General features: G+C 40.1%; 1 protein-coding gene across 1 annotated transcript in view; it reads left to right on the top strand.

The window, feature by feature from the left end:
- The first annotated feature begins 1,271 nt into the window (after positions 1-1,271).
- Positions 1,272-25,113, top strand: part of prdm6 (PR domain containing 6) — a 61,214-nt gene continuing 37,372 nt past the window's right edge. The window contains exons 1-5 of the mRNA XM_068738806.1: positions 1,272-1,715; positions 1,857-1,977; positions 9,007-9,155; positions 10,161-10,319; positions 23,836-23,963. Of these exons, the coding sequence (XP_068594907.1) occupies positions 1,272-1,715; positions 1,857-1,977; positions 9,007-9,155; positions 10,161-10,319; positions 23,836-23,963 (1,001 nt within the window). The remainder of the gene's footprint in view (positions 1,716-1,856; positions 1,978-9,006; positions 9,156-10,160; positions 10,320-23,835; positions 23,964-25,113) is intronic.

Genomic DNA, 25,113 nt, shown 5'->3' with positions numbered 1-25,113 from the left:
GACAGCCAGGCTGTTATCGCTCTATACCTTCTCTATGTTCTACTCTTTTATTGGCTGCTGTTCATCAACATTTTTTTAATTTCTCAGAAATAGCCCCTCACCCCATTTTTTCATTACGTAAATAATAATAAAAAAAATGCTCTTCTTTTTTATAAGATGGAGGAAAAATAGAATTGAAATACGTTTAAAGTTAAATTTAGGTAAGATATAGTTTCAGTTATAGGATTATGATGATAAAGTTCAAATGCAATGTGTTTCATGTTTTAGATTTCAGGTGATGCCTTAAATTTGAACACCTGCAGGAAAGTATCAGGATACTCCGGTGTGTTTACTAATGCAGTACAGAAAGAATCTTCATCTCTTATCCAATCTGAACACTTTATGCAAGAACTGATGGTAAAATCTGTATTTTCTATTCTTTTCTGTGAAGACCACCGGGAATACCAGAAACAGCAGTTTAGTCTGTGAGATTTTTCACCTCTTTTTCTGTAACTGCTACTTTAAATTATCTTATCTATGTGTTAAATTATGAACCGGAAATAGAGGCAAAATGATTGATGGGGAGGATCAGGTGGAAACAGACTCTATTAAGTTTAAATTCACTAAGAAAAAAATATGCAAATCATCATAAAATAATATTTATAAACTGCTTGTGCTTCGTTTGTTGTAGATTTTAAAGGTCTGGTTTGTTTTGATAAAATTAAAACTTGGCATGTTACAAATATGTCTTAGGATATTGATTTGATAACAGAAAGCACTAAGCTCAACATTTTGAGTATTGACATGATCACAATGGAGAAAACGGGGACGTAACAAACAGCATGTTTCAAGATAAAGTAACATCTCTGAGATATTTTCTGTATGTAAAACCAAAAAGTAAAAACCAGGCTCAACTCAGAGCAATGTGTCTCAGCTGTACACAAAAAACACAAAACAAAAAAAAGCCTTTTTTAAGTCATAGTCTGAGTAATAATCATGGAAAATATTTTTTATTTCACGTTTGAGTGCTACAATAGAATTTCTCAAATATTACTTGGCCTCTAGATCCATTTTCTGCCTTCCACGTGTTTTGTTGTGATTCTGACTCTGCTGTTGCGCGTCTTGTGTTTGGGTTAGCTCCTCCAAATATAAATCAAACACACGGTGAACAGATTGGACCCTCTGTGCTCCTTCATCATGTCTTCATCCTGTCTTGACCTCCGTGCATTCTGATGCTGATGACTGACACCTCATCCTCTCTGATCTCTCCTCCAAGCAGCCGGCGGTCAGCCATGCTGAAGCCAGGCGACCCAAGCGGCTCGGCCTTCTTGAAGGTGGACCCGTCCTACCTGCAGCACTGGCAACAGCTCTTCCCTCAGGCGCAGCTGAAGGCTCCTCTGGCGCCACCGGCCCCACCTGACCGCCTCTCCATCCCTGTGGACAGCCTGCGCCCATCCCGCCTGCACAGCCACCTCCTGGCCTCCACACATTGCACATCCTCCTCTTCTTCCTCTACATCTTCCTCCTCAGATGCTTCCTCAGCAGCAGCAGTAGCGGCGGTAGCAGCCCTCACCACGTCCTCCTCCATCTCCATCTCCACCTCAGCAGGGATCTCCCACCTGCCTGTACCCCAGCAGATCGCACTCTTCGGTCAAGCATTGGCCCCAGTATGTGCCGGGCCTGGAGGACCCGGAGCTGGAGGAGGAGGAGGAGGAGGAGGAGGAGGGGGAGACCTGGTGGTGGTTGTGCCCCCTGAGAACCAGCAGCGTCACAACACAGCTGTGGGGCTGCTCCACCAGGCCAAAGAGCAGAGCTCTGGGGGGGTTGGTGTGGTGTCATCCAGCGTGAGGAGCGCCAATATCGGAGGCGTCGAGGAGGGGGGTAAAGGAGTGATGACCAGGTTCAGGCTGACATCTGAGGAGCTGGACTACTATCTGTATGGACAGCAAAGAATGGAGATCATCCCACTGAGCAACCACACCGGAGAGGTCAACAACCGTACGTAGACACACACACACGCACACACACACATACACAGCTTGCATTTTCACTGCTGTCACTTTATACTAACTTGGATGAAGGAGAGATGACCGTAAATTAGAGGAAAATGACCACCGCAAGTAAACCCGATGCTGACTGTGCAGAATCCCTCTGAAACACATGAGGCAACCTGAACAGCAAACTGACCTTGTGCAGTTTTGATTTGCAATATTTCTAATTATCTCAGAATTTTCTGATGATTTTTACTTGGAGTTGATGAGTCTGTCATGTGTATTTCTGCAAAGACATTAAATTATCTGACTTGTAGTAGCTCAAGACTAATTTAATGATTGCAGTTGCATATTTCTATCATAATTTTCTAAATGTATCAGAAACAATTGTGAGCGTTTATTGCTGAGTAAATTTTTTTTTTTTTTTTATAAATTAAAATTAATCTTAAGGAAGGTGTCATGTAGACCTGCTAATTCATCACAATTTATGTGTGTGTGTGTGTGTGTGTGCGTGCGTGCGTTTATTATTATTCTTGCTATCTAAGAAAGTTCTATATAATTACTGCCAGGCCATAAACATTCACTCAGGTGAGAAATAAATTAATGATTTTCTTCCCCATCAACTTAAAATATTAAAAAGAAAAACAAAATTATTGTTTCATGAAATAAAAAAAAATTAAGCAAAAGGTGTTTTTTTGACAATACATTTCTGTGGGCTTGTCAAATGTTGCAGTTTTGACAGCTGTAGTAATGGACAGTCGGAGCTCCATCAGGGAGGGTCAGGGTGGATGGTCACGGGTTAAAGGTCAGCAGTCTGGCCTTGGTTCAAACATTCAGACAGCTACAGCAAGGCTGCTGCTCAGGTTAATATTTAACAGAATTCATTCAGGCTAAAGAGGAAATAGAAATTAAGTTTTACGCTTACCCTGTTGCTAATTAATCGCTCATAAACTCTGATCAAATGGGATTGATCAATGCACATTCGTTTCCCTTCAGCAGTGTTTTCTGCAATTTAAACTAAGCAAATTAAATTGGACAATTATATTGTATAATTTTCTTCTCTTCTCCGGATTTTTTTTTTTTTTAGCGCCACTGTTCTATTTTCAGAATTTTTACGAACAACCCATTAGAGCCTATACATTCTGTGTGTGTGTGTGTGTGTGTGTGTGTGTGTGTGTATGGGGGGGGGGGGGGGATCGACTGAGCATAATCATGCGTAAAAATCACGCGCACTCCCAGATACATGCACGCCACACTGTCAACACTTCTTCGAGAAGGTTCTGCGGTGCGTAACGTCTCGTCGTTACGCAGAAAAAAGGCCTCAAACCATCAGAGCCCAAACTCAGCGCCGGTTAATGGTTGACGTCAAACAGTGTCGCAGTTAGAACAGAAGTTACCGGCAGTTTCTGCACTTCCCGCTGCGCAACGTGGGATCAGAGCAAGTCCGTCCTGTTTCGGGGGGGGGGGGGTTGCTCAAGCTGCAAAACCCACCCCAGACAACTTGGGAAATATTTCTACTTCTTAACACGGATAGGCCAAAATAGTATTTACTTATCTTGTAGTGGTTTTATTTGTTATTTCTTTTTGTTATTTTAATATACCTCAAGCGGTTCCTCAAGCGTCAATAGAAAATTCCAGCAGGTGCAGGATACTGGATTCCTTTATTTTAAAATGTCTTTCTTTTATTTAGTATAATTATCTGTTTATTCAAGATATTTATTTAAACAATGTAGTTTGTCAATTTTCCACATATAATATAATATAATATAATTTATATTATATTATATTATATTATATTTTGTTTGGACATTAAAAAATACATAAATATTGACTCTACTTGTGTGCATTTTTAACGGCCTTATAATAAATGCGGTGACGGTTATTAAAGCTCATATATATCTTCCTAACCAGCGGGTTGTTTGATATGAGTCTGCTCTAATTTGTAATGTTTTATTATTTGCAGACATTGGTCTTTGTATTATTTAGCTCTCTTATGTGATTTTAGTATTTAAATTTTTTTTATTGAAGTATTATCTCCCCCGGTTTATTTTTGGGACCAATAGTATTCCGTAAAGCCGCGAAGGCTGACTGGCTGCATGTTTCTGCTCCGTCTTACTTCTGAGACATTAAATGAAGTTGTTCACTGTGACGTCGTAACTTTGATCATAAAGTGTCTGCCGCTGTTTTTGGTTTCGGCCGTTATGACAGCGATTCTAAACACAAGTGGATTACGCGTGTGTGCGCTCGGGTGTGTGTGTGTGTGTGTGTGTGTGTGTTTGAGCGTTCCTCGCTGCGGTGATAAAACGGACCATCAGCAGTAATCTGCGTCGATACGCGCCGGCAGGGCCGATGAGGGATGGGGGGACACGCAGGAATTAATTGCCGTATATAGTTTTGTGTTTGTGGAAGAGAGAGAGAGAGAGAGAGAGAGAGAGAGAGAGAGAGAAGGGGGATCGATCCACCGGCCACAGGGCCGCTATTTATCATCCCAACACGCCGTATTGAGGTCTCTGGGGTGCGTGTGTGCGCGCGCGCATGTGTGTGTGTGTTGGGGGGTGGTGGTGTCAGGGATATAGAGCAGTCACGCAAACGCTCCCTCATATGTTGCAGTCCGACCTCGATTATTAATTACGCCAATCTCTAATAATAAAATTAATAATAATAATAATAATAGTAAATACACGGAAACCTAAATTGTCAAAACTATCGAAATATAATTATTAGTTGACGGAAATCGATCATAGATTTTGTAATTATTATAAATTATTGTTCAGTTTAATGTTATTATCTTCCACATCTCTGAATGCTTTCATATTTACATTCCAATCAATGTATTCCAATAACATTTGTTGCTAAATTTCTGAGGCTTATTGATGTGAGAATACATTTGTATTCTTGAGTTGCAAATAAACAAATTTTTCAAAGTGATAACCAAATATTTTCACACGAAAACCAAGTTGATTTTATTATTTAATGAAAAACTACAAATTCTAATGTCATCTAATTGAAAGGAGGAGGCTTCAAATAACAATTTAACTATAAGTGTAAGGAGTTAACATAAAGAGTAGAAGTAATGTATGCAAATTCATTTCAAAATGTCTTTATTTGGACCTTTGAAGGTCTTCTTTCGAGGGACGAACTCCAACAACACTGGATTCTAAGGGGTGACGCTTTGATTGTCTCCCTGGTGAACTCCCATCACCTTCACACTCCAAGCCTCCACTTTCTAACATGGACTTCCTGTTTTGAATTTGTGGTCTCCAAGGCCAGGCTTATAGAACCCTGATGATGTCACTATGAAATAATTGGGTGTAATTTTTGTCAGACTTGAAGTTCTTCCAGAATGAAAGACGACATAAGCAGTACTAACTCCATGTCTCAGTAGTGTGATGACAGCACAAGGAGCTTTATACTTTATGTGGAAGAACCCACACATGAAACAACCCTTGGGAAGTGACGTTGTTCTCATTCATCGATGTGCGTGTGTATCTTATACCTGTGTTTGAGACGATGCTTCCTGTCATGTAACACAGAAATGCAAGCTTGGATTAACTTAAAGGGTGAAGACGGAGGGGAACTGATTCAGATCTGTTCTTGGTTCTGTGGCTTCAGCCGACTTACACAGCTTGTCCTGTAAGGACCCGTGGTTTGGGACGTCGTTATGATATATATGTATGTTGAACTTGCTTGCCATGGCCAGGATTTTGTTTTATTAGCATCACAGGAAGTGGTCTCTGAGCATCTCTAGCAGATGAAAGGAAATCCATATTGTGCATCCCTAATGAAAGCTAACTTTAACATGTTACCGTAGCTGATGATCTTCATGCATCTCTAATGTAGTTTGTCTCCTTTCCACGATTGCCCTTTTGCTGCCTGTTGTACAGCTGCATGTGCAGAGTGATGGATAAACAGACTTTTGTGTGTGTGAAAGAGTTTATTTATATAATTATATTGTGCAGATATTAGTTCGTGGCTGTGGATTGGTGGATTAGCACTTACTTGTTTGTGATGGCCTCAAAGAACAATGAGAATAGAGTTAGTTCTTACAATCCATGTATTGCAAAAGTTCAACATATTAGGAATAGGAGCAGCTTTGTGGTTTTAATTATCTATTTATATCATCATATTTATCAAACATAAAAATCAAAAATCTCCAAAGTAGCCTACAAATCATCCACTGTCATTAGATTGTCTCTCCTTTTTTTTCTCTCTCTATTTTTGCAAGACAATAGAAAGTTAACTTGAAACATTTTAAGCCCCAGAGAGGGAAAAGGTTAGAATTAGTCATTCAGTCATTTTCTCGGCCGCTTTATTTGCCTTGCGGGCCACGGGTGTTGCTGGAGCCTATCCCAGCTGACTACAGGTGAGAGGGGCGGGGTACACCCTGGACATGTCGCCAGTGAATCACAGGATTGCATGAAGGACAAACAACCACGAACGAACACACTCACATCTATGGACAATCTGGGGTGATCGATTCACCTAAATTGCATGTTTTTGGGGCGTGGGAGGAAAAATGGAGAACCCGGAGAGAACCCATGCAGACAATGTTCAAACTCAAAAGACATATGACTTGAACCGAGTACCTTCTAGCTGTGAGGCAACAGTGCTTCCCACTACTACAGGGATATAACTTTTGCCACTGACAACACTGTGACCAAACAAAGAAACCAAGACTACAAGCTGAAAGAGGTTAAAATGCTTCGGCCATTGGGAAGCCTCACTGTGTGGTCTGTCCTCATCTGGACTCACAGCTGTTTGGAAACAAATGCAGGTCTTCGTCACAACATCTATTATGTGTGATGGCTTTGTTACGAGGGCCAGGAGTTTGCGGCAAGTCAGGAAGTGACACAAGCTGTATTTTATTGTGAAACTAATTGCTCTGGATTGGAGTCAGTCAGGATCAAATGTAGACATGGAAAGAAGCACTTCCAAGTCTCCATGCTTGAGAATTTAGATTCCTGATATGTTTATCAGGCAGATGATCAAGGTGTGGGGATGAAAATGTTTAAGATCGTGAGAAGGATGCACTTAAAACACAAAATCCCAATTTTGTGTTGATAAAATAGCACAAAGTGCTTGCAGACGTTTTAACTGGAAACGGTGTCCGGCGCTCAGAGATCAGAGGAAGAGTGGAGCTGTCTAAACACTGGCAATGGATGTAACAGAATACTGAGTTTGAATGACGGCCGGCGAGGAGAGCACCCCATAATAAGTTCACAGCCAGTTCATCAGTGGAGGAGAAGAGAGAAGGAAAAAGGAAATAGTTCTGCTGAAGAAAAGACAGCAATTAAGCAGCAGCGCACAACTAACAGTAACATTAGCTTTTACCCTACATCCATCACTGTGCATGGACGATCCCGGCTCATCAGCACAGATGCGTTCCTTGTGTTGAAGAGGAAGATTGAATGATGATGACGTAGAGTGGGAGCATATGGCAGGATCCATTTTTATTCTCTTGATGGACACGCTGATCTGAATGACATGATGGCGTAGTGGTCAGCACTGTTGCCTCCAGAGAGCAGGTACAGGGATCAAGTCCCATAATTCCCAACATGGCCCTTCTGTGTCGATTGTGCATGTTAACTCCGTGTCTGAACGGGCTTTTCTGACGTAACGCTGAAGAACAGAGGTTTTTGTGCAAGTGGAAACTTCATTTAAACGCTTGTTGTAGTGACAAAAAGTACGGTATGCAGTATGGGTAAGTATATGCAACAAATGTACAGAGACTGCACAGAGACTGAATCATGCCACAAGGTATTCCTGACTATGACCCGGTATTTATGTCTTTTTCCAAATGTTACGTGAAAAGAAACATTCTTTCCTGGGTCACATTTATGAATTAAGTTGTGATCAGGGTGTGGTTTGCCTAGCCGAGACGCTAACAGGTGAAAACATTTATATATTCTTTTTTAAATCGCGAACAAATTGCAAAATAAACTAAACTATCTAAACTACAATAAAAAAAAAATAATTACAGCTATTTAAAGTCCCAGATCATGTAGAATTCAACTTGGTGAAAATATCCCATTAACTTACGAACCTGTTTTACATTTTGTGGTTTTATAAATAACCATAACATGGTTTAATTCACTTTTATCAATCATGGCGTAAAAGCAGCCGTCCCTCTCTTAAAAGGCGGATATTGAATTTTGGGAAAAACATGAAATTTTCTTTAAAAAAAAAAAGATAACATCCTGTTCTCTCCTCTCCACTCCATGTGGCTCTGTGGGAGATTTGTGCCCAGATAATAATATCTCATTATGTTGCTACAGTAAATTAACATCCATTACTGTCAGACTGCATCTCTGAGCAAATGTTGGCACTTGCTAATTCCCAGAAATACGCTGCTCGCCACATTTATTCTGGAAAAAACCGAGAGCAGAGAGGACTTTTTCTCATATGCACTTTTTTCAGGAGTACTTAAAATTGACTCCATTATTACTATCTTTCGCTGATTTTCCTTGTTTCTTTAAATTCACCGTTCCATCTCGGCAAAATGTTATTTAATATGTGCTAGGAACAAAAATGGTTCTTCAAATTGTATTAATTGTTTAACTGTCATGTTCCCTCTTCAGGATATCACTCTGCGTAGTGACTGATCATTCTCAGAAAGTACACAACTCTCCAGAAATGATGAAATTTGTTTAATCCCAGCAATCACTCTAACTGTGCTGTATACGGTTTCATATAAAAATGGCAAATCTTTTTTTCTTCTCAAAATATTTTCATGTCAATATATTGGTGACACCTTCTTAAATATAATATTGTCTAAAAGTCAAAGTCATTTCTACTTTTATTGTCTGAAATCATCTTGAATTGAAAGACCTGTATCAGATGCAGGCACATCACAAACAAAGGTCCATAAAACGAATGAAAAAAATAAAACACCAAGAGATTTGACAAAAATCAGAGCGTGATTACAAGGAATCATAAAGTAAATGTAAATGTAAATGTTGTATATACTGTATATATTTTTATATATACACATAGATTTATATTAAAGTCTATAACAAATCTCTTCCTGCACCTCTAGGTTGTGACATGTGTGCAGACAACAGGAACGGCGAGTGTCCAATGCACGGTCCTCTTCACTCCCTGCGTCGACTTGTCGGCACCAGCAGCGCAGCCGCACCTGTTACCTTGCCGGACGTCCCTGATTGGCTCAGAGACCTGCCCAGAGAGGTGAGGCTGCCTGCCGGGATGTCAGCATGAAATGTTTTGGTTGTGCCCATGAGTGAATATTGGAATTGACATTGTTTTTAGGTCATTTTAATCACATAATTAACAATTAATAAGGACAATATTGTTTTTGGGTTTGACTCCAGAGCCTTTCTCCGTAGAGTCTGGATGTTCTCGTGACCTGACGTAGACTAAATGATTTTAGAAATAGAATGGTGGATGGATGGATATTTTCAAAGCAGCTTTCATTATGTCATATAAAAAAAATAACTATTTATATTATGGATGTTTGTCAGGAGCAAAATCTCCTGCAATAATCATCAAACCGGAAAAAAAAAAAGATTTTGTTAAACATTTGTATTTCATTACATCACATTAATGTTTACCATTTAATTATCACTGCAATATCCACATAATATTATCCAGAAATTAGGTATTTAAATCATTTTATCTTATGATAGGAAACTATATTTAAAATGAAAATGAAAGAAAATGAATGAATGAATGAATGATACCATTCATTCATTCATTCGTTTTCTTTTTGTGGGATCTACTGGAGCCTATCACAGCACTGAACGGGCAAGAGGCGGGGTACACCTTGCACAAGCTGCCAGTTCACCGCAGCGCCACCCACAGAAAGACTATCATTCACACACACTCACACCTACGGACAATTTAGTGTAACTTTATTCACCTAACTTGGATGTTTTTGGTGTTGGGAGGAAGCCGGCGAACCCGGAGAGAATTCACACAGACACAAGGGGAGAACATGCAAACTCCTCACAGAAGGTCACAGGTTGGATTTGAACCTGCGACCTTCTTGCTGTGAAGCAGTGCTATCCACTGTGCACCTATTTGTTGGAAATAAGTAGTATTAAAATAAGAAGTAATCAAATACAAGTAATGAATGTATTCTTTCACATATTTTAGCATACATGGTGTAGATATATATAAATGCTGATAGAGAGTTTTACCAAATGCATCATATGCTTTGCGTTGTGTGTGCAGGTGTGTCTCTGCACCAGCACAGTTCCTGGTCTGGGCTATGGGATCTGTGCAGCCCAGAGGATCCCACAGGGAACTTGGATCGGCCCGTTTCAGGGAGTCCCTCTGCTGCTGGACAAACTGCAGTCTGGAGCATTAAGGAACTCCAGACACCTGTGGGAGGTAAAGGGGGCGTGGCTGGTGCAGACTTATGGGTGCTATAGTTCATATTCTGTTGTGTCCAAGGAGCTTAAAGATGTCAGCTGTAGTTGTACATGTTTGAAAGCCATCCGAAATAATAGTAGCTCACCTCCCTCCTTGTGCCTTTAATGTGACACATTATATCATTATAAATATTATCTCCCCTCCCAGAGAAGTCTCTGAAAAACAAGTCTCTCTACACAACAACAATGTGTCAGGGCACATTGTTGTTTTTCTTAGAGAACGCAGAAATGTCTGTTTTGTTGAATTTAAAACATGGAAAAAGCTTTTAAATCATTGTCCTGAAATCAAAGTATTAAGTTGGTATTAATAGCAAATAAGAGCCAGTGCTGATTTATTCATACATCATTGCAGGCTGCAAGGAGACATTTTATGACTCTAGGCAGTTTCAAATAATTTAAGTTGCATTAATTTCAGTAATTATACTGTACTGGCTATTTTTGTGCACATACTATATGTTTCTGCGTGTGCCTGTGTGTGTCTCTGTGCAGCATCATGTCACCTCTCCGTCCATTGATCAGAGCAGATTGTATTTATATACAGTTGCAGGAGAAAGTCAATGTGGCTATAAACAGCTGCATTAGTATTAGAGAGAGAGAGAGGGAGAGGGAGAGAGATGGGGGGGTGGCTACTAAGGGACAGGGGGATAGATGAGTCCTTTGTGACCAGGCTGGTAACGGCCAGTCAGACGTCGGTTGAGGGGACATCACTCTCTCTGTTGGTGACTGCAGCAGGACATCAGGAGGGGAGGGGGTAGAAATGGGTTGGGGGAGGAGGGGGTAGAGATGAGTCGCAGGGAGGAGTGGGTCAAAATAGGCTGAGGGGGGGAAGGGGGTGCTGAAGGGGGTCAGTGGTTGATGGTCCAGCAGAAGCAATTATTTATGCTTCAAACTGAGAACATGAAAGAGTTGAGTTCAATGACGGTAGGATTTTAGTCATCTGTTTTTGATTGTTTTGTCTGATTCAGGCTCTACATTGCACACACATGTAATGTCAGTTTAGATTCTGGCCTGCTGATCACATTCATCAGTGAAACAGCATTTAGTCTTCTCCAATAATTTGAAGATTTAGATTTAGATTTAGATTTAGAAGATTGTAGCAACGTGAAGGAAGTTGATTGGGTGCCTTCGGCCTTTTAAAGTGTTTCAAAATCATTTGTTAAATTCAATGCTGACTCGCAAGCCACATTTAGACTGGTTTCATCAATTTACAATTTATTCCCGAGCAAAACATTAATTAGTGACAAATATTATTCAATGAGGTTCAAGATTTGCGGGGATTACTTCGTCTTCTTCTTATTTTTTCTGTACTTCTTTTGAAATTGATTTTAAATATTGAGAATATTGATATTTGCAGCACTGATAATAATCAACAATAAATCACGAAGCGCAAAAACGAAGAATGTGACCTGGATGACTGAGAACTTACACAGACATAAACAACAATAGTTGAATCATTTAAAGAATAACATATCAGAAAATGCCATGGTCCTGGATTATCATAATCCAATTTTTATTTACCTTAATATTGTTATTGATATATATATATATATATTTTTTACAGTAAACACAACTTTTTCCATTTGAGATTATTTGGTATACAATTTAATATGTCCAAATTGATGGACAGTATTGTCATATACGGCCCTGTTATGATGCCTTAACCAGCTTTTGAAGCCCTGGAGGAACGCCGGTCAGAAAGCCTTCCTAGAACCCTGGGCAGATTATCAGATGGTGGGATAAAACCGGTCATTAGTCGTATTGATGAAGCAGCTTTTCACACCGATTCCATTAAAACTCACTGGACGTTAAACTCTTTTATTGATGGCCCTAAAACAGGAAGAGATATTTGTCCTATATCCAATCAAGGCGCTTGTGTCATGTTGTCTATGGTGTTCAGGAAGGGTCAGTTTTAATTAAGACACTTACCGTTACAGCTCAGTGGAACTGTGGAGACTTTTCCGGTGCTGCAGTATTTTTCTGCTCGACAAATTGATTGCCTCTGAAGTGGAGCTCAGTGTGTGAGTTCATGGAGGAATCATTGTTTTATTAACGGACCTGGAGCTTTTGTCTATTTTACCACGATATAACCTTTTGAACCACATCACTCTGTTTTTATGTTTAATATCTTTGTAGGTTAAATTATTTGTTTTAATTGGCACTCAAAACAAGAATTTTTAAGATTTTATCCTAAATCTGGGGAACTAAATGTTAAATATTGTGTTACATAAAAAAATACAGCCAGTAATAAAAAAAAAAACATTTTCATCACAAAAGCAAAAGATAGGTGAAATATAAATATTTTTTAAAGCATGCTTTCCTGTCCAGTAATTAACGTTTCACTTAGGTTCGGTAATAATTTATAGAATGTCCTCCGGTATCCAAAGTACAGAACAGATTCATGCATTCTTCAGAAATAAAGAAACTGATGGAAGGATGCAAGAATCATTAAAGAAAAGAAAAGAAAGCAGTGAACTACAAGATAGAAAATTGGAAGTATTTAGGGTAAGCAAAAGAAAAAAGCTCTTGTGACAATGCCAGTCAATCTCAAGTAATGTTCCCTAAAGCTGTCCTGGGTCCAAACGTCACACACATCTTGTGATTTAAACAAGTGTCATTGAAAAACCGCAAGGTACACTAAAGAGAGCGAGCCAAAGCAGCTAAGTCCATTCAGACAAGTCCTCGTCACGCAGCTGTATACACAGCTTTGTATTTCTTCAACTGCTTCCAGAAACCATCACTGCACCTGCTGTGCTGACTGGAAAACCGACTCGCTTACCACGAGCTGGGTACAGACATCAAACAGATACCGGTGCGATGATCTAATGGTCAGACAATGGCCTTGAATGTGAAATGCATATTCAAACGAAGCAGTAATATCCGCGTGACGCGTGCCAACAAAAGTCTACCATGGTGGGAATACTGGTCTCCATTAAAGGCCGAGAACTTCTGACTTGTACAATAATGAAGCCACATTATAATAAATATCAACACTCAGCCTAGATTCTCGTTTTCTCCCCGGCTGGGTTTTCCTGATGATTCAAGCCGGTGGCCTCCCTTGTCTGACCCTGTAGGTTGTCCTGATTGAAGAGAATGTGCTGTGAAAACATGAGAAAGGCCCCGAAGTCACAGCTCTGACCTCGTCCTCTGGGGTTTAACAAGAGGTGTTTTTAGTTTTTTTCTTGGACAGATCTGAGACTGGAAGAGCTGTCAGTCCAGAAGCAGTGAAAACAGCCCCAAACATCATAACTTCAGAGCAGCAAAGAAAGGAAAACTTCAGTTGCACAGTTTGAGACAAAATATTTTGTTGGTTTGGGACATTGATGAGACACTTGAGGGTTGAGAAAAAAAAAATCCAAAACACATGTCAGTATCCAAGCTTTCAGTGTCTCAAAACAGATAAACCTATTTTCCTTGTCTGCTCCTTCTAACTGAATCACTGTTGTCCGTCTTGACCCGCCTGTTTCTTTGTCCGTTTGTGTTTGGCCCTCTGTCAATCATCATTTTCCCACCGTATTCCCTGCTGAATTTCCATCGACTTTGTGTTTTCAGCGGTTTCCAGTCTCCGCGGTAATGTTTTCTTGACTGATGTCATTCTTTAAGGCTCGTGAAACAGCCTGCACTCTGGGTTTGATTAAAGCATCCCATCACCAATTTACATCATCAGTTTATACAGTCGTCAATGGTTTAATGCCAGATTACATGTTTAGGTTTCCTTGCTGCGTAGCGATTTGCTGGATCGAAGCAGTGGCCGCCACGCTGATCTGATGCAGCAGTTCGGTGGGTTTGAGTTTATCTGAGGGGTCTTAAGAACTTAAGGCTCGTGGAGACAGTGAGACTTGGTTGTTGATGTGAACAGAGTTCACAGCAGGTCAGCAGGTTCTGGGATGTTGTGCTTGTTTTTGGCGTTTTGGCCAGTTGTCTGTTGCTGGATTATGTAAAAATTTACAAATGCATTTTGAGTAGAGCCAGATCGAGGGCCGGCAAACAATTGAATCAATTTTAAAGTTGCTCTGGACACTGTCGTGAATTCTGGATCACTTACATTGTAAAATCCAACCTGTTACAGCATTTAGTGGCAGTGACCTCACCTGGGACCAACATGGACCAGAGATGCCATTCGGGGGGGGGACCTTCCTAGATCCTAGATCCCAGGAGATCATGTGACTAAAAGGTCAGACTGTGGCTGCTATAAACCACCACTCATCCTGCCGCTGTTTAGTTAAACCCACTCAGTGAGGTGAGTTAACTCAGTTCATTCCTCCTCTCTGTGTGACATCACCCCGCAGGCTTGGTAGCAGCAGGGGCTTCAGAACAAAGACTGGGGTTTTCCATCAGGACCTTGCTGCTAGAATAACACAACGTGCGTGTGTGTGTGTGTGTGTGTGTGTGAGTGTAGTCCCCTCGTAATGCAGCAGAATGTTTGACCAGAGTGTTTTTACACTGCGATAGAGCCAGGTTGTTTCCTCTCCTGCATGCTGTGTTAAGCTGCAGTGCAAACAGTTTGGAGGTTCCTTTGCATCATAGGTTTGAACCCATCTCTGGTTGCCTGTCAGAACTCAGTTTATCGCTATGATTGTTCGAGACCAAGTAGACACTTTCAGACGGGGGGGACAGAAGAACTGAATGTATTCATCGTTTTTTACAACCTTTGTGTCCTGTATAAAAGCACAAGTTTAGCTCCTCTGTCATAACGTACATGGATGAAACCATAAGAATTAGGACATTTATGGCAAATCAACATTTTATGTACCATTTGTTAGCCATTCATGTCTATGACCAAAGCATCTAAATCCTTAATATTTCCAATTTTCATTATTTTCCAGTTTCTTATTCAGTCGTAACAATTGTACAAGTCAATGTACAGGCATGTTTAATGTTAATGCTAATATTGAGTTTACACTGTGACTTCCTGTCCCATATTTCCATTCCAGTCTGAATCAAGATCTGGGTGTGAGTCAGCACCAGTTCTCTTTCTTTACCTGACACTGCATGCATTGAGCCCAAAGCCAACCTCTTTCGACTGTGGGCCCTCAGGGCGATGGGTCATTGAAACTTCCGTTGTATCGATTATTAGAGTCTAAAAGGTGTTTTATTTTGAAAAATGACTGGATTTTCTCCAACGTAACATTTTTCCGATAAAATTAAAGCTCTAAACTAGCAAAAATTAGTACAAAAAACAACAACGTCTTTTAGAGCTTCTTTGCAAAGGGGAAAAGGCCAACTGAGGAGGAAGAAGAGGAGCCGACAACTTTCAACAGACAAACCAGGAGTCAGAGTTAAAATACGGGTTTATCAACAGGTGACTCATGCACCAATTCTGCTCTGCATGATATGTGGAGACAAGCTAGAAAACCAGGCAACGAAGCCTTGAAAACTGCTTCAACACATAGAGACCAAGAACCCTGTATTAAAAGACAAGAACTTTAAAACATGAAGGACAGAAGCAATTATGGTGACTAAATATTAGTGTCATAATTGTTTAATAGATATTTCCAGTGCATAATATAAAGTTTAGTGGTTAGATTCCTCATTTTTTTATTTAATTACCTCTCTGTTCGCAAAAAAATTGCCCGGCCTGAGACAGGAAAAAGGTTGGTGACCGCTGGGTTAAGGTACATCAGCCAGCTGGTTGGTGGCGGCGGTGGTGTATGATCCTGCTCGCAGTGTGAGAAAGTGCTGTTGTAGTTCTGCCTTTAGACAGGAATTGGCTGCCGTTGACCACGAGGTGAATCAGTGTCGGCTATCCAAATATTATCCGTTTCTCTGAACGATTATTACCAGCCTGATTTATGAGTGGGCTGTTGCTAATTGAAAGCTGGTGCAGCAGCTCTTACTGACTGGGTGGAGGCCTAAACTGTTGCTCTTGGGCACGATGGTGGCAGCAGAGTTTATGAGGCTTACTGCTGAAAAATAGAGTCCGCAATGACAAGTTTGTGTTTGAGGGAATGAAAAGATCTAAAAGACTGAATAACAACACATCAGTGAGAGGATGAATGAGAAGGAGTCTGTCTTTATTTTGCTTTTATTTAACCTTCATTTCATTTCGTCTGACAAGTCGACCATGAATCCATTCTGTGGTTACAGAAGATTTAAAATCCTGAGTGACGACAGACAAGAAAATCACATGGGTACAGAGAGTGTTAGCGAAAAAGGCTTTTTTTCCCCCTTGCTCTCTCTCTGTTAGGATATTGGAGGAATGAGGAATCTTAGGAGGGAGGAAGAGTGGTAGGATGAAACTGAAGATTCAAATATAGAAAAGGAAGGACAAGAAAGTACTGAACCGAACTTCAGTTGATCTGAACAGCTCCCGAATGGAAGGTCCATGCGTGAACTGAGTATAGGCCAAAGAATTCACAGTGAACAAGCATCCATCTGGTCAATGACACTGATGATATTGGACAGAGATTAGGAGCTTTATACTCATACAGCTGGTAATCAAAGTCATTATAGCTCAAGGATGCTTCTGGTTAGCATTTATCCCCATACAAACCCAGTATAGTTGATAGCCATTTATTTCAAAGGTAAGTCAGTTTTCTTTTCACATAGTTTGAGCCACCACCTGCAAGAGGAAGACTTTGGTAAGCTGAGGAGGAGGAAGAGACGAAGGTTGATCAACGGAGCAGATAACAGTAGAATGAGTAGAGTTGCATTGATTAGCTGTAGAACAGAAGTGTGCAAGCATTGATTGTCTTTCAGGAGTAGTTTTACAGGATTGAGACTGAAAAAGAAAAGGAAGAAGACAATGTGTTTCGTAGAGAAGTAGAAGATTAAGTTAGAGCAATAGCAGGGCCTTGTTTTTTTTACTCTGATGAGTTGTTATTTAGCATCTAAACATGTTATATATTGAAGAACAAACAAGCTGTTGTGTTGCAATATATTGCTGTGGCAACCAATCAGAAACCACAGAACACAATCCTATATGCTGCGGGAACAGACTGACTTCCTGTTGCCGCTGTGTGCGGCATGACTGATGCTTAATACACATATTGTGTGTCCGCGAGGTGCCTGAATGCGCTGCTTTTTACATTACACTGACCTGTTCTGCAGAGGATTACACAGGCTGCCATGTTCGCAGATCCCCTTGTTTATAATTGATTTCAATTGTGTGAGTTTTGTGTAAACAAAGCGTTCTTAATCTCACACTGCATATATTGACAACAATGTCAATTAATTGAAATATATGTTTTGCATATATACATGTAATTGTTTTTTTTAAACACAGAAAGCATAGCATTTTCTTGGGTTAACATTGTTGTGGGATATCTCTTAAATATATGGATTTGCCTCCTTAAACAGAAAATTGGAAATTCTGAATCTTCACATGCCATCTCACATTTCAAATTGAAATAAATACATAACCTGAGAAAATGTCTGAATGGTCAGCTGAACTCTCTGAAATGTTTTCATATAAAAAGATCTCAAATAAATAAATAATAAATAAATAAAGGCTCCCAGAGGCTCCCAGGTTGAGCGGGTCGCCCTATGATCGAGAGGTCGGTGGTTCGATTACCGGCATCGGCACATGTGTTTGCTGTTGTTGTGTTCTTGGGCAAGACACTTCACCCACTTTGCCTGTGTGAATGTAGTGAGCGAGTGAATGTCAGTAGTGGCGCCAATTGGCAGCCTGCCTTCTGTCAGTCTGCCCGAGGGCAGCTGTGGCTACGATAGTAGCTTCACCACCACCAAGTATGGAGTGAATGAATAATGCACAATGTAAAGCGTCTTTGAGTGTCTAGAAAAGCGGCACATAAATCCAATGCATTATTATTATAGTCTTACTGAACACAAGTTGGATATGTTTCTTGTTGCTCTGCTTTGTAACTCTATATTTATAAATGAATCGCTTTTGTAAAGGTGAAAGCTGCTATTATTTTGTGATTTTCTAAATATCCGGCCGATTCTAGCCTGTAATGCAGGATATTGAGATGATTAATAAACTCATCATGTTTATTTGTGCAGGATATGGCCTGTATATCTGTGAACTGTAAAGTAATGATACTTGTGTGCAGCAGGGAATTTGTGCACATACAGAATTTCACAGAACTTGGCAGGAACAAGTGTCCTCTGCTGTCATTTCCTGCATTTTTATTGTGTTCCTAATGCTGTCTGAATCTAAAATATGTCCCATTGATGACATGCCGTGAGTTGTCTTTTTGGATTTATCCGCGTAAGTATGCACTGATGTGTGTGCTTGGGTGTGTGCTCTTAAATTAAATGTTTGTGTGTCAGAACACCTTTAGAAATGATAAGTTACAGCTGCATTAGTGACTTTCTGGCACGCACACGTCACACCCCAAGTGATAAACACGTTTAACACAGGCTGTCTTCTGATGGTGAGGAATCCATTTGCATGCCAGAGTTGCTTTAGAGATTCAGCTAAGAGTTTTTAACTGATAGCTAAACTGCAGCATCTGTTTTGGTCCAGAAAAAGGTCAAAAGGTCAAAACACTGTCTGCAAATTTCAGACACACTTTGTCTCAGACAAACGCGCACATACACATACACAATCACACACTTGCCAGTTGAAGTTGTGCAGACTGCTCAACACACCTATCATTCAGAAGTAAGCAGAAAGAAAGCAAAGCTACTCCAAGTTGTCCTCAAGTATATCATCTCTGCCTAACGTGCCCACCTTCAGCCATCTTGAAGCAAGAACATTTAACAAATGTATTACATTGGTAATATTTTCTCACATTACGTACCTTGTGTTATTATCCTATATATGATTCAGTGACACAGAAGGGAATGACCAACTAAACAAAATGACTGAATATGGTGTGAATAAAACTTTGAACAATTACATTATCTGTGGTTTAACCTCGAGACCTATACAACTTCTGCCATCTCACCCTGTTATTACATCGACTATGGAGTTTGTTTTCAATCTTCTTTTTCTGCGTTTAAATACAAATTAATTATTAGTTATATTCAAACGAATAACGAATTCTACATTCTGAAAACAAAGTCATGCTCTTGCAGAGGCTTGCATGACAAGCTCTCACATCTGTGCAGTAAATATGAAGCTGTTATATCAATTTAACACAGAAATGAAAACAGGTATAGCTGCCTCAGTCCAAAACGTAAAATGCATTTAACAAGTTCACATATTAGCATACACTTTGCCTGTTGGAGTCAGGAAGGAGAGAAAAATGCACCACAAAGCAGGAAGCTCACAGACAAATATTTCATTGCCAACTACAGGTCTAGCAGCATAGCAGGTGTAGACGAGGCTGCTGACTGTCAGTCAGACACTGTGGACCTGGCAAGGCTGCAAAGAGGATTTACAGGGGAAAGGCAGAGGGTTAGCATCGCCTATGATAAGAAAGGAGGAATCCTCTGGAGGAATTCAAATTAGAATTGAGATTTTCTAAAATGGTCTTTATGCTGTTTATCAGTCCTGGCTAATAATTCATAATATAATTAAATATTTGAAAATTAATTGGTCTTTCAAAGGATGTCATTAATGTCTGCCGAGACAAAAAAATAATTTACATATTATAAATATCAACTTCTCCAGATCAGCTGCCGGGAAGCTGCTTGAAGTCCACATTAAAGGTTTTAATATTTTCTACCCAGTAACATTTGTTTCAAATATTTAATGATTGATTATTTCATAAATTAACTCCCAGATAATAATAATAATTTGCTGCCTTAGATTAACACCAAACAAGCACATTGCTGAAGTTCTTTTTGAGACAGCTCTGAACCCTCATCTCCTCCAGCAGCAGTGCATTTAATGTGTGGTCTCAGAGTGTGAATATAAAGCAGTGCAGTGCTGGAAGGGTCATCTGTCCCGGACAAACCAGAGGTTAAACAAGGGTAATTTATTCAGCTTTAAGAAACTCGAGTTGTACAAAAAAAAACCCCATCAAGTCTTGTCATGATTATTGTGTTCCGAACGAAAAATGACGGCCAGAGCCGTGAACTGAAGTTGACAGCCTGGCAGTGTTTTCAACATTTTCTCGTTGCTGAACTAAACAACACGTTAGATCTGGCCATTTGTCTTGCAGATGGAATTTTGCAGCGATAGATCCGATAAACACAGGCAGCCAAGATGTCTTTGACAGAACAGCATCAAGTTAGAAACCAGCTGCTGCTCGGAGAGGCTCCAGTTCACCGCGGTTTGAGAGATTTTACTGTACAGTCTGCAGAGGATCACGCACAGGCAATGCTGTCGATAAAGTTTAAAACCCAACCTCAGCTTATCGCACAGGGGATTGGAAGAAACATTGGAGTAAAGGGGTCCGATCTTCTGGATCTGATCCAGGATAAGGTCAGGAATTTTTATTTTATTTTATTTTAACATTAAAACCCCATTTGTGAGGGTTGCTATGGTGACTGACTTTTGCTGCAGGTTGATTTCTGCCGCTGCACAGCTGCGGAGGCATCGTTGAACTGAACGAGACGCACCTGTTACACGTCTCACCTAATCAGCTCCTGCCTCTTTGGACCTGCCTCTAGTCTGGACAGTTCTCTGCCAGAGCATCCTCTCTGTTTCATTAGTTTCATTAGTATCCTCCCATTCTATGTGTCTATGTTCCTCTGAGTATTTTCTTTTGGCCCTTTGATATTGTTGTTTTGTTTGGCAGTGATTTTTTATTTGTTTCCATGGACAACCAGCCTGTTCTCCTTTTCGCGTTAGGTCTTTTGTGTAGTCTGTGTTTTTGTGTTAAACATTTTTTTTTTAGGTGCCTAGCTGTCTAATATTATATTTCATTAACGTATATTTGTGGTTTGATTTTTATTAAAATAAAAACTATTCTTGGGTCCAACACCCACTTTCAGATTCTAAAATCTGTTGAAAATACACATCAACTCTGATTCACTTGGTGCATAAAGATACCAAGAACAATTTAGAACATTTTGTTGATGATCCAGATCACCATGTGGATGGTGTAAATCCAATTAGAAGGGGAATGAGCTGCTTGGCGAAGGTTTGCGCTCTCTGAGTGTTTTGCTATTAACATCAGTTCAGAATACATTGAGCAAAACTAACTTCAGCTAAAAATGAAAATTACTGAGCCTTTAAATCTCTTCAACAACTCCGTAAACTAAGTGACCTTTGTGCAGTGCTTCAGATTAAAGAAATGGCTTAACTAGTTGAAAATAACAGAGAGCTCGAACAACTGTTAAAGCCCCCCCCCCCCCCCCAAAACCCATTCTTCTTTACTGTGTCAGGCCCACCCTTGGGCGCTTTCACTATTTTGGAAAGCAAAACCCATGTTAGTGCAGAGGAAAGTGGAACAAAACGATGCGGGAGGCTATTAAACGTGCCGTGATTTGTTTTAAATAGATGTCAGTGACAAACGACTGACAGTAACAAAAGCTTTGAACAACAGCAGAGTGCAGGAGTCTCATTACATGCTGCCGGGTAAAACACACACGTTCATACTGCTTTACTTATAACAACCCAACAAACATAAGCATCTTTTCTCATCCCCTCACCAAACCTAAAATTAATTCTCACATTGGTCCTACAACCGGTCCAAAAAAACAAACCCAAAGTGCTGCAGAGAGATGAACTTTTAATTAATTTACTTTCCTTCATCCTTGAAGAGGACAAATGTTTCAGAGGTAATTTGTACATTTCTGCTTGCACTTGAAAATCTCTTTGCTCCTAAGATCATGTTAAAGTGATACACGCAACAATTAAAGCTACAATCTTCACCCTCATCATTAGTGACTTGAAAGCATGTACAACAGTAGTATGCTTGTGTAACTTTGATAAAGACAATTCAGAGACACAGCAACACTGTATTTAGGATGTAATTTAAAATCTTGACTGGAGCTAAATATATGAAGAAAAAAGACAAGCTTTACACATTTTGGATATAATAAATAAATCTAAATTCCGTTATAAGCTCAATGAGACAACAGTTCAGTGGAAGTCTGCCAGGAGGCTTTCCTTTTATTCTTGCAGTCATTTACTGCATTGATTGTTTGTTGGCTGTATGGACAGCAGATATCACAGCTATTGGCTCAGGTCATCACCTTATAAACCACTCAACACCTCCTCAATACAGTCAGGCTGCACCTCCAGGGATAGATGGAGGGATGGATTAATAGTGAACACGGATACACAGAACACAGATGTGAGTCGGCCTGTTGGGCCTCTGCAGGGTTATGGGCTCCACACAGTGTCATTCTAGGGTTTACTATACCTTGTTACCTCACAGGAAAATTAAAATAAATGGCTCAGTTCAAAAAATCTAAAGTTCACTGATTGGCCAGCTGGATGGGATGTGTTACTGTTTACATCCTGCTAATTTCTTTCTTCTGGTATAAATGTTGTGTTAGAGCCCCCTAACAAACAGCTGCTGTGAGATCATCAAAATAAAAGTCATTCAAGGCAGTCTGACCATTCAGTTTTAATATTACTAAAAATTAAATAAAATAAAATGGGGCCCTACGATGAACCGGCGACTTGCCCAGGTGGGACAGGCTCCAGCGTAACCGTGACCCAGATTTGGATTAAGCGGCAGAAGATGAGATGGATGAATGAATGGATGAATGAATGGATGGATGGAAATAATAGTTTTTGTAATCTTATAAGGGAAAAATAAAAAATTCATGCACTTCGTCTTCAGGAACTCATGATCCGTCAATGTCTCTGCTTTGTTGGGCATTGTCATCTTTATGCGCTGCTACAACAGCAATAGCTAAAAAAGAAATCCTTCCTCCTAGAAGCAGATTTGTTTGGTTTATCTCTCAAATTTATGCCTCATGTGTCATTTGCTTTCTTTCCTCTGTCGCTCTGCACTTTCAAACCTCAGAACCTCTTTTTTTTTTTTTAAATGCTTGAGACGTTGGCAGGAGGCACAGGGAGGCTTTTAAGCAGATGTACCGGTAAATCAGTTTTGTATAACGTTTAACACCCAGCCTGCCTGTAATATTCACTGCTTCTGCTTGACTGTGGATAAGGACTAATTTATTTATTAGCAGGACTTACTTTAAAACATTTCAAATAAACCAGATTTATTTATTTTTATTTGAGCTGCATTTGATGATGATGAATATATTTATTAGATAGAATGTTAGAGTACAAGTACAGTCAAACAGTAGTATGTATTACAGTACAGGTACAGTCAAACACCCTGTCTAAGAGGAGCATTGCAATCTTGTTTCCGTTGAGCAATTCAACTGGTAAATGATGATGGATTTTCCTGACTATACTTTAGCAGTTTGAAAAATGCTAAAATGAAGAAAATTTAATCTCCATCTGATATAATAAATACAGAATTGTTTGACGGGACAAAAAGCTACTGTGGTGTTCTTGCAGAACAAGTCATGGTGTCATCATTCATACCTTTGCCTCTTCCCTCTTAGCATCTTAGCAATAAGCTTCAGAATCGTATCACCTATTATCTCTCTCTCTTTTTTTTTTAAATGTCTGAAATGTTTCCCTGCTCTTTTTGGTCGCGGTTTTAATGCATAAGTAATGCAGTTCTGTTTTCTATTCTACACGTGTGTTCCAGATTTATGACGCAGAGGGGACGTTGCAGCACTTTATTGATGGTAATGATCCCAGTAAGTCCAGCTGGATGAGGTATATTCGCTGCGCCAGACACTGTGGGGAGCAGAACATGATGGTCGTACAGTACAGGTAAGAACGACTCGAATGATTTAATGCATTAGGTTGACATTTGTCATCCAAAACTTCAAGCCATTCTTTGTGTGTGTGTGTTTGTATCTATATAAAATCAGACGTCTGACCAAAAATACGCACCAAAATAATTCAAACATTTTATTTCACTATATGCAGACATTTACATAAGTTACATTGCTCGACATCACTCATCCATCTGACAATCATCATTGTCAATCAACATAACTTCAATTAACATTTCATGGATGGATGACATGAACAACTCATAAAATGGAACAGTTCTTGTCTTCCGTGACTTTCCTCACGTTTCTGTATCCATTCATTCATTTCTTCATGTTTTTTCTTCAGCTTCTTTATTTCTATGTTCGATATATATATCAGTCGCATTGTGAAGATTTCGCTGCTTCAGTGCAATCAGTCCTCGCTCTTGTGCTTTCTCCAGGTTGTCATAGTTTCTTTGGTATGGTTTTATTGCGCATAGTTGTCGTACCGCAGTCTCCCTTTCTTCTCTTTGCATCTCCTTCAGAGGAACAAATTCATTCACGTACTTATCCATCTCAGTTGAAAGATCATTGATGTATACATTTCGGAAGTCATTACATTGCTCAGCTTGTCTTCTGGCGTCCTCTTCATGTTTCGATATTATCTCCTTTAGCTTCTTCTTATAGACATATTTTAGAATAGAATATCACTTTATTGTCATTACACACGGCGATGCAATGAAATTAAGCAGGCTCTGCACAGAGCAAAAACAGTAAAGTTGCAAAAGTACAATACAAAGAAAGGACAGATCAAGTATGAAGTTATTGCGGTAAAACCAGTATTTACCGTCAGCGAACTGGTGGGGATCAAGGGAAGGAGGAAGGATGTCTCTAATGTGCGCCGAGACGAGCCACTCAAAACACTTAATGAATACAGGCGTGAGAGCTACGGGTCTGTAGTCGTTGAGGCTGTCTATGGTGGGTGTTTTGGGGATGGGGATGACGGTGGCAGCCTTCAGACGTGGCGGGACGGTGGCGTGCGCCAGGGAGAGGCTGAACAGCTTGGTGAAGACCCCTGACAGCTGCTCTGCACACGCTTTGACCACCGCTCCCGGGACGCCATCCGGTTCACTGCTCTCAATGTTCTCCTCACCTCATGCTCCTGG

This window comes from Brachionichthys hirsutus, chromosome 4 (genome assembly GCF_040956055.1).
Source record: "Brachionichthys hirsutus isolate HB-005 chromosome 4, CSIRO-AGI_Bhir_v1, whole genome shotgun sequence".
Lineage (NCBI taxonomy): Eukaryota > Metazoa > Chordata > Actinopteri > Lophiiformes > Brachionichthyidae > Brachionichthys > Brachionichthys hirsutus.
Note: the sequence above shows the minus strand (reverse complement) of the source record. Positions and strands in the feature narration are given on the sequence as shown.